Source organism: Amblyomma maculatum, chromosome 2, assembly GCF_055883805.1.
Source record: "Amblyomma maculatum isolate TAMU_Amacu chromosome 2, ASM5588380v1, whole genome shotgun sequence".
In the NCBI taxonomy this organism is placed as follows: Eukaryota; Metazoa; Arthropoda; class Arachnida; order Ixodida; family Ixodidae; genus Amblyomma; species Amblyomma maculatum.
The window spans coordinates 186,401,571-186,416,183 of NC_139345.1; the positions used below are offsets into that span (position 1 = coordinate 186,401,571).

General features: G+C 44.8%; 1 protein-coding gene and 1 pseudogene across 1 annotated transcript in view; one reads left to right on the forward strand and one right to left on the reverse strand.

The window, feature by feature from the left end:
• Positions 1-14,613, reverse strand: part of LOC146200610 (uncharacterized) — a 306,225-nt gene that overhangs the window by 288,280 nt on the left and 3,332 nt on the right. Inside the window, exon 2 of the mRNA XM_084595576.1 lies at positions 10,748-10,826. Within this exon, the coding sequence (XP_084451702.1) occupies positions 10,748-10,826 (79 nt within the window). The remainder of the gene's footprint in view (positions 1-10,747; positions 10,827-14,613) is intronic.
• Positions 5,772-14,613, forward strand: part of LOC146200613 (uncharacterized) — a 28,287-nt pseudogene continuing 19,445 nt past the window's right edge.

Below are 14,613 nucleotides of genomic sequence, written 5' to 3' on the forward strand. Positions count from 1 at the left end.
TGTAAATTCTAATCTTTGTGCTTCCAATATGAAGCGTTGTTCGCGCACTATGGGTACTTTATTTTATCCTTTTGTCACTTAGAGATCGCAGTAAAAATGAGGTCATTGTGCTCCGTTATTAGGGTAGGCTTGCACGACAAATTGTTCTTTATCTTTGCCAAAATAAAGTTTGGCACATTGTCTTCAACAACACAGGCTCTCTATGCTCACAAAGGATCTCTCCCAAAGCCCTCAACTTAACCCTGTTTTGTGCAACCTGCACAAAAGATATCTTCGCAAACTTCCTAATTCCATCGCTTTCTGCTGTACTGTCCTTCACTTCCAGTCCTGTCCGCTACTATTCATGACTATCTCTTTTAAGGCGGAATCCTTCAGTGCCTCATTGTTGTAAGCAGGAGTTGCCGACAGAAATGAAACGCTTTTCAATTGGTCGAAATGGTCGTGACGTCCCAGTGAGCGAATTTCAAACCGAGCCAGATTGTACTTTACCATGCAACGAATTATAGGGGTGGTATGGGGATGCTCCAAGTGGTACTGAATTTAGTTCATTAGTAATCATTCAATTTTCTCAATCAGCCAAATTATGTTGATTAGATTATTTAGTCTGCTTAACCTAAATATTCTAAATTATTCATTAATTAGTTTCCTCAATGTGGCTGTAGTCAAGCGGGGATGTACATACAATTTAGCGAAATGTTAGTCAATTACACTAAATGTCTAATTGGCATAGTGGTGCTAATTAAACAATTAGCCCAAGTTTGCTCTTGCTGAACAGGAACTAAGGTTTACTGATAATGATGCCCTGTACTGGTGATTGGCTGAAGTACATAACAGTAATTAGCTCATTAGTGTACCAGCTATTAGGCAATTGGTTATAGGCATCACAAGCCGTCTGGCAGTCAACGCCTAACAGTGCGTGAGGAAAGGCTTCCGCCTTGGAGCACTTTAGTGAGCCAACGTGCCCCCCAATTTTCCTTGCCTTGGCAAGGAAAATTCTGCCCTGTGCCCGTCCACTTCGTTTTAATTTTAACAGTGCTGGCACTGACTCGCACTCCTTTGATAACACAATTTGCTCTCTTCTCGTCTCTTGACGTTGCATCTACAATTTTACATCGACGTATATCATCTACATTACGTTGCATCTACATTACCCTATAATCGGGAATAGCAATTTTTTCAATCTTTAATTTAATCGCCATATTTCATGTGATTTTTGCAGTAGCACATTATAGCATAGCTTCTCTAGCAGCTCAATATATATCTGTGGAGCCGTTAAAAGCCAGTCCATGCTTTCTTGGTGGTGACTCGTGAGTGACTCCGTTTGCGGCAGCACGGTATGTGGGAAAGCCAACGTAGGGAATTATGAAGGGGGTGCAGGCAGAGGTTTCGTTGGTTGGTTTGGTTTGTGGGGTTTAACGTCCCAAAGCGACTCAGGCTATGAGAGACACCGTAGTGGAAGACTCCGGAAATTTTGCCCACCTGGGGTTCTTTAACGTGCACTGACATCGCACAGCACACGGGCGCCTTGCTTTTCGCCTGCATCGAAAAGCGGCCGCCGAGGCCGGGAGTCGATCCCGCGTCCTTGGGAACAGTATTCGAGCGCCGTAACTACTGCGCCATTCCAGCGAGGAGCAGAGGTTTCTTTCTCAAGCTGCAACCGAACTCAGGTGCAGCTACTGCGTCCCAATTGTTTGTTTTTTTTTTATCAGTGTCGCACTCAATACTATCACAAAATTCGAGGTCAAATTGAAAGAGGTAAGAGCAGCTTTACTCTCACATTTGTAGCAGTGTTCCTTCCAGTACATCTGTACAACAAAGCTTTCTGGCTCTATAGTTGCAAGAGAACTAAAGTGCAGCTCTTGAGTAGTGCATAAGTGATTTGGCTTGCAACAGCTACAGTTTCTTCTTCCTTTTTTGCCACAAATTTTGGTATCCACTATTATCTGCTGTGCCATCCTGACTGCCCCAGCAGTGGCATGGGCCCTTCTTGTGAAGCGGTATAATTTACAGCTTCACGTGCGCGACGCAGCAAGAAATACACACTGGCATTACCGTGAAAGCCCTTTCCTCACGCTTTTGAATGTCGACGCACGCAGTTTCTGGCAAATATTGAAGGACAAATAGAGACACACCACCCCTCTATAATCTGTGTCATTGAAACATCGTTCAACAACCAAACCTGAGGTAAAGGAGTTCTGCTACATGGAAGCTCCGTCTTGAGGAAAGACAGGCCAGTCGGTGGCTGTGGTGGCGCCACTCTACTTCTTTAAAATGGCCTTAGCTATACTTTGCTACTGAACCAAGTCAGCTTCGTGGAAACGTTATATTTCGTTACAGTTACTTTTCTATGCCTGATATGCTCTCTTCAAGGTACCAATTGCAATATATTTCCTGCTCTTAAACATTACATAACCATCCACAGATTATACACAGTTCCAAAGTGGTTTTGTGCGGGGCCTTTATTTGCGAGGCATAAATTGGGCTTCGCTTGTATCGAGATGTATCACATGATATTCGACTTTACAGTTTCCTTTGACTTCACACAGGTCATTCATTCTCCCGAATTTAGTAATGCTTCGTTGGACATTGTGAGCATGCAGTTATTACAATGTGGGTTCCAATGCCAGGTTAGTGATGATCTGTCTGAACGGAAGGAACTTCTACTTAAATTGGATATCAACTTTAAAGGAAAGTAGAATACAGAATGATTTCTGACGTCACTCGCGCAGATGAGAGTTCAGGGCTTACCCTTGTGTCACGTTTCGATGCCAGTTTTGCTCAGTAGCCAACACTAGAATGCAGGCAAATTGTATGAAGGATTTTATTAAGTTACACAGGAATACCAGTGAACTTTTGCGCCCGAGAAGTTTGTTAAAAGAACCCTGAAGCACGTTTAGTTTGATAGAGAAACTATTTAACTTATTCGTCACACAATAAGACATCGTATGCGATGTAAGTCGCAGCACGAAATAGAATGTTCGCTGTTATATTCCTTAGATTCAATCTTAGAACCCAAATACAATATGCTACACAATCTTATTAGTAGAACACACTGAAAACAATTTTGATAACCTGTCTAATTCTGGAAGCCATTTTCACAGGGTAATTTTTTTCTCATTTGATATTATTGATGATCCTTGTTCTTGACGATCTTGTCTCCCAAGCTATCTCAAAATAACGGCTGGAGGGGCGAGTTGGTGCATCATCGTATTCAGATATGTGGCGCAAACAAACACAAACACAGGAGAAGATACACCACACACGCGCACACTACCAACTTGAACCGGAAAACACTTCCTCTTCTACTCTCAGGCACGTCTCAACTTCCTCTTCTTCTCATCTTCCTCTTCTTTGCCAAGGGGAAAATGGCACTCTCTTCCTCGCAGACCAAAACCTTGTCCAAACATGGCGGTGACCAATCTCTTCTTCCTCTTCTTCTATTCTTGCTCTTCTTTACCAAGGGGATAGTGACACTTTCTTCCTCTCAGCCCAAAAACATCGACCAAACATGACTGCCACAAATTCTATACTGTCTTGTAAATCCACACCTCTGCTTTGCCCAGTAACTCCTACCACGCTAGAGAGGCGAATATCACCACATAGTCTCAAGTCATACACTAAAAACACCACCACACATATACAGTAGGACATGTCCATCTACACCCCATAACTTAAGTAGTCCCTATGTATTGAGAAACTTTATCTTGCCAACATCTAAGAATCCACGAGTTTACAGAATTTTTTCCCCTCAAGTACATGGGCCTCGTGGATTCTTAGTTGTTGGCAAGATAAAGTTTTTCAATACATAGGGACTACTTAAGTTATGGGGTGTAGATAGACATGTCCTACTGTATATGTGTGGTGGTGTTTTTAGTGTATGACTTGTGACTATGTGGTGATATTTGCCTGTCTAGCGTGGTAGGAGTTACTGGGCAAAGCAGAGGTGTGGATTTACAAGATAGTATAGAATTTGTGACAGTCATGTTTGGTCGATGTTTTTGGGCTGAGAGGAAGAAAGTGTCACTATCCCCTTGGTAAAGAAGAGGAAGAATAGAAGAAGAGGAAGAAGAGATTGGTCACCGCCATGTCTGGACAAGGTATTGGTCTGCGAGGAAGAGAGTACCATTTTCCCCTTGGCAAAGAAGAGGAAGATGAGAAGAAGAGGAAGTTGAGACGTGCCTGAGAGTAGAAGAGGAAGTGTTTTCCGATTCTTCTTCAAGTTGGTAGTGTGCGCGTGTGTAGTGTATCTTCTCCTGTGTTTGTGTTTGCGCCACATATCTGAATACGATGTTGTCTCCCAAGCCTTTAATAACTTTTGAACATGGTATTTAATAACGATATTTACATCAAACGAATGTTAATTTCATCAAGAAACTGTTTTCTATTCTTAATACATACATTATATTAAGAATAGACTTATATATTATATTAAGAATATTAAGAATAGAATTATATTAAGAATATATTAAGAATTAGGTGGGCCTTATTCACCTGATTTGACTTGGTGGTTAGGCCCTGGTAGCCCTCGTTGGGCTGTTGAACCAGATACCTGGGGTAGTGATCACAGTCCTATCTTTATCTCTCTCACTCCTTCGCGGATACGTAAAATACGCCGTAGCGTACGAATAACATCTTGGGACTCTGTACGCGCAGACAATCGCTTATCTGATTTCACCCCATCATCAGCATTGTCTACTCTCTCTGCTGTTCTTGCGTCCCACACGATTACCACCACTGTAAATGAAGACGAGCCAAACCCGGACATCCACCTCCTAAATCTTTGGGCTCTGCGTCGCCAGGCAGATCATTATGCTGCTCGTAACCCCGATGACCCATCGGCTATCCCCGCTCTTCACCGGGCTACCGCGCGTGCGAGGCGGTATGAAAAGCGTCTAGCAAGGCAACGTTGGGCTTCATGGTGTGAGCGCCTGTCCTCCAAGCAGAGTAATCGACAACTTTGGAGAGTGTTTCACGCCATGGAGCGCTCTTCTCAAGTTTCTGATTACACAGAGAGCATTCGCCTTGCTATGAATGTAGATGAGGACACATTTGCAAAACAGGCGGCCAGACAGTTTTTTCCCCACTATGATTCCACCTCAACTTCTCCACCTTGCTTACCGGTTACCGAACCCCCCGATGAGATTACTTCTGACCTAACCATGGCAGAGCTGCTGGCCTCCATTGAACGCCTCAAATCTAACTCTGCTCCCGGCCACGACGGCATACCTAACTCCTTATTCCGCAACTTGGAAGGGACTGCTTTGCAGGCCCTGCTTGATGCATTCAATGACGTGTGGCATTCTGGTGTCATGCCGGACGAGTGGAAACATTCTATTGTTGTTCCAATACCGAAGTCAGGTCATCCTCCAGTTTCTCTCTCGGCCCTTCGTCCAATTTCCCTGACGCCAACAATCTGCAAGCTTTACGAAAACATTCTCGCCCCTCGCTTATCGTGGTGGTTGGAATCCCATGATTGTTATCCAGAATCCCAAATTGGCTTCCGCCCGCAAATAGGAACGGAGGACGGTCTTGCTACTTTGGCTGCTGACGTGCTTCACCACTCTCCGCACAGTCATCTTGTTAGAACTGTGATCGCTACAGATATAACAAAGGCATATGATAACATCCTTCACTCAGCCATTCTTGCCTCCCTAGAAACTCTTGGTATTCCTCACAGGTTTCTCCTCGCCATTCACGCCTTTCTAACAAATAAAAAATTCAGTGTGCGTGTCCATGGAAAGCTCTTTGGTCACTTCCCCTCAAACAGAGGAGTGCCCCAGGGCTCCGTTCTCGCCCCTACTTTATTTAATGTGGCCTTCATTCCACTTATTCGAGCCCTAGAGGCCATCCCTTCTATACGGGTGCTTGCGTATGCCGTTGATATAACCTTATGGTGCTGTCACCCAGATACGTCTGTCCATCAGGCGGCCCTCCAGCATGCGCTGGATATATTGACATTTCGCCTCCCTCCTTTGGGCCTAACTCTTTCGCATACAAAATCCTGTTTCATTCGAATTGGAAATAAAGCTGGCTTACGGAAAGCTCCCAATATAAATTTTATGATAGATAATACCCCAATTCCTCAGGTACAAACCGTTCGCATTCTTGGTCTTCTTCTACATTCCTCTGGGACTGGCACACCGTGGCTGACAGCCATCCGTAAGACCGCTCACGCTACTTTAGGCCTCATTCGTCGCATAGCTATGCGCTCTGGCGGCGCGCGTGCTCACACGGCCCGCCAGCTTGTTCGCTCTGTCCTCCAGCCACGTATAATATACCAGGCACAGTTTCAACGTCTCACCCGCAGACAGTGGGACTCCCTTGAGGCCATCAATCGTGAGGCTATGCGTGCAATAACGTACCTCCCCCGCCTAACACCCATACCAGTACTTCAGGAGTATGCCCAGCTAAATACGCTCACTGAACTCGTTGATCAGCGGACGGCAAACAGAGCTCGCAAACAGTCTTTACAACTACATCATTTAAAGACACTACCTCCATGGTCGTACTGCCAGCTCACGGACAATCGCCCCACTGCTTCCCCGTCGGTATCATCCGCACATCTGCCTGAAGGGTGCATATTATATACCGATGCATCACATACTGCAGAGCGAGGAGTTACTGCCGTGTATAGTCCCTCTCATCCGCATCTCAACACTCACGTGACATATACCGCGGATACGTGCACCCCTCTGGCACTGGAACTCCAAGCAATTTACAATGCTATACATTCCCTCCCACCAGTTCCTACATTCAATGCAGTTCATCTTTACACAGACTCTCTCACTGCCCTTAAACAGCTTAAGGCCGTTCGACGCACATTCCAAATAACACAGTCCATACATTTGCTATGTTCAAAGTACCCATGTCCTATTCGCATACACTGGATTCGCGGCCATGCTCGCGATCCCCATAACATACAAGCAGATGCTATGACGCATATAAACACATCAGACGATCCATCACCTTCCCCGCTTCCCCCAGATCCGTTCCTGTCCCACGTTTCCGATTCGCAAGTTCTGCGCCACCGAACACGCGCTCTCATTCCTCCGTGTTCGCACCCTCTCCCCCGTAGTCTTACTCGGCAGGAGGAGGTGACAGTGCGCCGGATCCGGGCAGGGGCGACTCTGACCCCATCTGTTCGACATCGATGGCGGGAAAAAGACCTACCAGTGACTGACAGGTGCCCTCACTGTGACACTCCACCTGACGTCTCCGATGTGCGCCACTTGTTGTGGACGTGTCCATCAACAACGCACATCAGGCAACGGATAATCATGAAGGTGGGCCTGCGGTGGAATCGCGATAGTGATTATGACAAATGGACAATGGACAATCGCTATACTGCCAACCTTCTCGAATTCATAAGCACAACTGGACTACACTCCTTCTTTTAACTTTCTATCTCCTGCATCCCATTCCCCCTTTCTCAACTTATGCCTTGTGGCAAACTCTTCGAAAAAAAAAAACATACATTATAGCTCGAAATGTTGTATTATATTGTAACGAATTGACATGACTAAGTGTTCTAGAACCAGTGGTATTCCTAATTTGTTTCTAAAATGCTTTGTAGCGGCAAGCAAGGTAACTGAATATTATTTCCCAAGACTCACTCGAATCTGAAACCATTGCACTTACCAGGAAAACAGCCAATGTAGTCACAATATTAAACTCCGTTAACAAATTTTAACTGGAGTTCGGGAAGGCTGATTCTTGAGTTGGTGGGTATATTTTGTCAATTTCGATGAAAGGTAAAGCGCAAAAAGAAGGCAAGGACGTACATGTGTGTAGCTCTCACGTACTTGTCTTTCGGTACTTTAGACTTTGACAAAATGAACAGAGTGTAACTATAGTCTGATTTCTTTATTATGCAGTTGTTCTATGGGTTCTGGTGCACATTATTCATAAACACTCTGTTTCGTGCTTCTCTAATCATCTTTATTTTTATAAGCAGTTCTGAGTTTTCATGTGGGTTCTTTACTCCCACCCAACCAAATTCACGCGCGGCATTGTCTCATCTGCAACCACTGTTACTTAACGACCAAGTGGATGCAGCTGGCACAGAACCGGGTTAATTTGAGAAATATGGGCGAGGCCTTCGCCCTGCAGTGGGCATAGTCAGGCTGATGATTATGATGATGATGGCTTAACAACCCCCCGTCCATAAAAGTCTTCATGCCCATTTCAACAATGGGTATTCCAAAATGGTAAAATTCAGCTGCGTCATGACGTCTTTACACGCAGCTCTCTCAAAATCCGATGAACACTGTGGGCAGGCTGGCTTTAGCAAGAAGCTTTAGAGACTGAACAATTCTAGCTACCCGCGGCTCTTTCAAATTGCTGTATGCGACACTACGCTATAAAAAAACGGAACACACTTCTAGTGGAAAGCCGTCAAGAAATCAGCGACAAGATGCCTGTGGCGATATACTCATTCATGCATGAGATAGAGTGCAACTTCAAGAAGATATGCGGTAGATATGAAGTGAACGCATTTTCGTAAACAGCGTGCAATATTGCAAAGGGTCTCTCCATTACGGCCAGACGATCACCTACGAGATACTGGTTGTGTGCTGGTATGCCTGCAATGGTCAGGCTCCCCTTTGTTTCAGTGGGAGAGAGAGCAAACACAAACAGGCAGTAAAAAAAAACAAATGTATAAACTACCAGATCACTGCGAAGTTTGTAAATGCTGGGAACCAGCAGTACTTGGAGGAGTAAAGTTTATCGGAATAGGCAAAGAGCGAGTCCGAAGAGAAATAAACGTAAGCTTAGCATTTACACAAAGCTTGGCCCACCTATATTAGTATGACGTCCATTAGACCCCTCGACCAGGGTCTCTATTTTTCTTCTTACCTTGTTCTGGCTTGGAAAATATACCAGTATATAAAAGCGGTGATTTCTACAATAACCTGACGCGTTCTTTCTGGCTCCCTTGTATCTGAAGTGATCGTGTCCTTCGCTCAGCTCAAATTTATTACTTTATTCACTGGCACTATTCTCTTTTGTTCCTTGCTAGAGTCACGGCTTTCAAATCTCTCGAAAATCGACCGAACCATTGGTCTTCTTGCAAACACAACTCAGCATGACGCAGCCAGGTGGTAGATGGTGCGTGTAGCAAGTGGCTACTTCTACTATTGGGTTCGGGCCTTGCCGCCTTCTGGTTTCCCTGACTATCCGGAGCTTAAGGGCCCTGCACATTTTTAGCACTCGGCACTGGTAGCCGAAGACCTCTCGAAGGCTCCTACAGAATTACTATGGGCAATCTAAAAGCGTTAAAAAGGCGTGTACTCTATAATCGTCAACATTGTCAATAGGAACACTTTAATAACAATTGAGTATTTTCATTTTCATGGAGCACCTCTAATGAGCAAGACTATTTCCCCCGGTACTGAAGGATACTGCTAGATATTACATAATAGCACCAGAATCTTATATATCTGCAAGCCGTAGAGGCATTCTGTGCTGCAGGCGTAAGGCGGGGATAGACCCCGTTTGACACACGCAGAAGGCACGCAAAGACGTGAGTGAATATTGACAATATGACAGTGAAACGCTTCTTTTAGTCGGGACTTCAGGTGGTGAAACAAATTGTTTTAAAGGCCCTCTGTATTATTCATCAAATACATCATCTTAAACTCGATAGTATTCGGTATTTTAGTCAGTTCCGCTCACCTTAATGGGGATCGAACCTGATCGTGAGCAATATCAGCTAGTATAGCGCAATGGTGTCTTTTTCGGTCAATTTTTTAATACACGGCACTTACTTACACAGGGGTAGAATAATAGCATTTGATTTCCATTTGGTCAGTGTGGTTACCTCGACTCCGTTCTGCGTTTATCTGGCTCTTTTTAGTCAAACTTTATCCCCACGTTCAGTTTGCTTCGAGACACCACTTCCACTGTCACGTTATTATCAAGTCGGTGTATCGCCTGTTTCCACCTTACTACAGCGCAAGTCACTCATAAGAAGGGAGCCAAAGCCATCGACACAAAGGAAAGTATAGGCAATAACCTTTATTGTATTTATCAACGTGAAGTATCAATTCAACGAGGAGGTAACTGACTTAAAAGCGGAACAATAGTAGAGGCTCAGCTGTCCATGAACCAAGTTTCACGAGTGTAAGCCATCGGCCGATGCCTCAGACGCTGCTGCTGCTGCTGCTGCTTCTAATTAGCACGCTTCCGCGCCTGATAAGCGTCTCGGACGCGGGCTAGACTGTCTTCCCTTTGTTGCATGATCTCGCAGCCTGTTTGACACGTTTGCGGTTTCCGCCTTTCGAGAAAGCCGCTTCTTTTGCGCCACGCAGTCTCTTTTTCGCCACGCAGCCCTTATGGATTCGCCCGACACTGCACTCGCGGACCTCGCCCGCACTCACCCACATGGCATATGTGTATGACGTATCGATACTGGGGTTAAATGAAGGAGCAGCGCAGATGAAATTTCATGAAGCCGACGATGTTCACTGTACTCAATAATTATATATTTTTTGCTGTTGGAACGTAATGAAGACGGCGATGTTTGGTACATACTGTGAGAGTCCAAGGGCAAATGTTCGAAGCCAGATGACAGGGTGGTTTGACATGAAAGAGCAGATCATCCACTCTGAAGCATCCATATGCCGGCGGTGAATCTGAAAACACGGCCTTGATTCTTTGTTTTTTCTTTTTGTGTGGCTGCTGGCTTCATCCTTACGCGCATGTCATAACGAAGTCCTTTTTCCCTGCTTTTGCCCTTATCACTTACGTGCATTCGTTGTCAAAGCCACATGTCTTGGAGATTGCATCGCCGGTAACATTGCAGTCAATTGTCTCAGGATCCCCACCTGAAAACAATGGCACGCATTTGCTTATTAAACGCTTCTTAAGCTTGAGACTTGTATAATTCGTGTGCCGTTCACAAACGTTTAACAGCAGCCAGTTAGGGGTGCGTGAATACTCGAATGTTTAGAATAATGAATCGAATATCCTGTTATTGGATTTTGTGAAAGAAGATATTTGTCACACCTACGGAATCAAATAGTCAAAGGAGGGAACCAACAATGGCATAAATACCTACAGGCCAATATCTATCATTTCGATATTCTCAAAGATAGTGGAGCACGTGATTAGCACTCGCCTCTACAGCTATCTTGACCAAAATTAAATTTTCGCACCAGAATATTTTGGGATCTAGAAAAATAAATCTACCGAGTTTACCACAATCATTCCAAACAAAAAAAAGCTAACAGAAGGCATAGAAATTAAATCTGCTACTATGGGCATAATTTTAGATTTCCGTAAATTGTCTGACTCTATTAAACCTGACATACTGAGAAAAACGTTGTATCACTATGGCATAATAGGTGTCCCCTTAAACTTAATAAGTAGCTATGTTTATAACCGATTTTAGTCTACTACAGCAGATGGTTTTCAATCTAGCATTGGCAGTATTTCGACTGCTGTTCCTCGAAGTTCAGTTTTGTGTCCCATTTTAAACTGACAATCCCTACACACAAAATGAGATTATGTATGCTGACGACACAAACGCCATTTTCTTTTCAGGAGAAAACTTAGAACATAAACAAGAAGGAGCTAATCTCAGGTTGGCAGAACTGCCAGAATGGCTCAATCTAGCAGGCTTGAATTAAACATCAAGAAAACCTAATATGCACTCTCCCGTGCTAAAAAGCTAAAAAAGCTGTATAAAACAAACTCCTGATGAAATTTGAGGATAATGTTCTTAGCCGTGAAATGTAAATAATGTCTTTAGACGTGTGTGTTCAAGAACACCAGCTATCGTCCGATCCCTGTAGATTATTTGAGCCGTAAGATATCCAAATCCATCAGCATTGCAAATAAGTTTGGAATGCTAATACTGCAGAAATTAAAACTACAGCCGTACTTTTTATTGTCTATTAATGCATTCATTATGGATTACTGATATCGGGCACCCCAACGCTTACAAACAAAAGCAAAATATTTCTACTACGAAAAAGAGGTGTTCCCGCTTAGTGAACATACCTATTAAAGAAAGCACGAGAGAGTATTTCCTGAACCTTGTCTTTCTTTCCGTTGAGCAGAATTGCAAAACAAAATCTGTTAGGTCATGTCCGCACCCTGATCAAACAAACAGATAAAATTTTGAAGCCACATATTTAGCACTCCCTAGGCTGGTATAGTCACGTAAAGTACATTGTCTCTAATCGTCATACTGCTGCCTTCAGAGACTGACATACCATATATCTAATTTGTTGCATTCCTATCAACAAATTTTAAATCTAGCCCTCAAAAGCTGTAGTGAACAACAATTTAAGTAAATCATTTTCAGCCTATTTCTAGAGACCAAAGCCCAACAACACTTCACTGGCATTTTCAGAATTTCATATTCACTTTTTCCAGATTGTCCAGGAGTGTTTTTTTTTGTGATGTCTTGAAGTCAAATATGTTTTCCTTTGTAGATACATACTGTTTTGTACCATTCTGTGGTGTCCGGTATCCGGACGGAGGGAACGAACAGGCGCAGACCGCAGCTCAGGGTAGACTGTTTATTTACGTCAGAAAGTGTGAGCGTGTGAGCTCGAGAGAACAGAGAGAGAAATGTGCTGATGATGATAGCACTGGTGTACGGAAGCGAAACCGAAACTTGTGTGGGATACAACATCACCTCCCGCTTACCAAATACACGAAACACACGTAAAAGCACAGTATGAACAAGGGCAGAAACAGAAAAGTCATTATTGAAGCCTGTCAGGTGGGCGATGGTCTCTTGCACTCTGACGGTCTCTTGCGACGGTCTCTGGGAATGCCACAGGTTGCAAAGGCGCGAAAGATGGTTTAGCATACTTGTCGAGTTTCTGACAAATGTGACAGTGACTTGTAACTTCCTCAACTTGTTTGTCCATTCGAGGCCACTAATAGAGGTCACGCAGCCTTTGCTTGGTTCTTACTAGGCCAGGGTGGTTTTCGGGTGCGAAGCTGACAAGCGTAGCCTTCAGCACATGGGGGATTACAATTGTTTCCCCTCAGAGCAACAAGCCATCCACCTGAGACAGTTCCTCTCGCACGCCAACGTAAGGAAGGACATCAGGTACCACGGAGCCTTTCGGCGGCCACCCTTTTGTGACATACACCACAACCTCTGCAGCGGTAGCAAGCTGCAGCTGCTCTTTTGTCACGGATGATGACACGACCGAGACTATTTCTTCGTCTACTGTTTTATTTGAAGCGTTTTCAATAGGCAGGCGTGAAAGTGCATCTGCAATGACGTTTTGAGACCCTTTCTGATACTCGATCGAAACGCTGTAGAACAGTAAGTGAGCAGACCATCTGGATAATCGAAGAGGCCGACGTAGTGCGCCAGCTGACGAAAGCAAAGTTACCAAAGCTTGATAGTCTGTGCGCAACACAAATCGTCTTCCCCAAAGGTAGACATGTCAATGCTCGCATACAAACAGACATGCCAAAGCCTCTCGTTCACCCACAGAATGTCGTCATTCCGCCGCGGTCAAGGTTCTCAATGCAAATGCAAAAGTGTGCTTTCTTCCCCATCGCTTTGCTGAAGCATAACACCCAAGCCCTTTTCCGAAGCATCTGTGGTGACGCTTACATCTAACTCTGGGTTGAACATCTGTATGGCGGGAGTAGCTGATAAGGAGCTTTTGACGAGATCAAAACTGCGTTGAGCTTCCTCATTCCAAACTTTTGATTCGACCTCAAAAGCGTTCTCAACGGTTCGATAAGATCAGCAAATCGGGGAATAAAACGGGAGTAGTACCCCACAAGTCCCACAAAAGAACGCAACGTTGAGAGATCACGAGGGGCAGGCGCTTTCACAACAGGGTCTACTTTGAAAGGCAACGGGCACAAACCTTTCCCTATAACGACATGTCCCAAAAAGTGCAGCTCAGGAACACCGAAAAGACATTTATCATTTAGCTTCAATCCTGAAGCGCTTATGCATTGATGTACCTGCTTCCAATTTTCATTATGCTTCTGGCGTGTCCTTCCCCAGAAGATTATGTCATCAATGTAACAGAGCACACCCTTGCAGTCCTTCAAATACAGCTGCATCATTCTCTGAAAAGCCGCAGGTGAAGAGGCCAGCCTAAAACATGCTCTTTTGAATCGAAACGACCCGCCATGCGTGATAAACATTGTTAGGTCGCGACTCTCCCGTGTAAGTTAAACTTGGTGATACGCAGACGCCAAGTCAAGCTTCGAAAAACGCGTCCTATCTGCTAGTTGATGCAGAAGTTCTTCCGTGTGCGGGAGAGGAAACGCGTCGGGGATGACAGCTTTGTTAGATTCGCGGAGCTCCACGCACAACCGAAGCGAGCCATCTTTCTTTCGCACGACTATGGGGAAGACCCATTCCAACGCAGAACGGGTTCTATTACCCCCTGCGACTGCAGATGGCGTAGCTCCTCCGAAACTTGCTCTCGCAGAGTCAAGGGCAGGCGCCGCAGTTGTGCAGAAACCGGAGGCACGGACGAGCGATGCTGGATGTCGTTAACGAAGTTCTGCACGAAGAATTGCGAAAACGGATCCTGCAGCTCGGCGGGGAGCGAGGGGGGCGAGTCTGCGTGCGCGACGCTGCGGAAGGTCAAAGTTGAACCGACAATGTTTATGCCC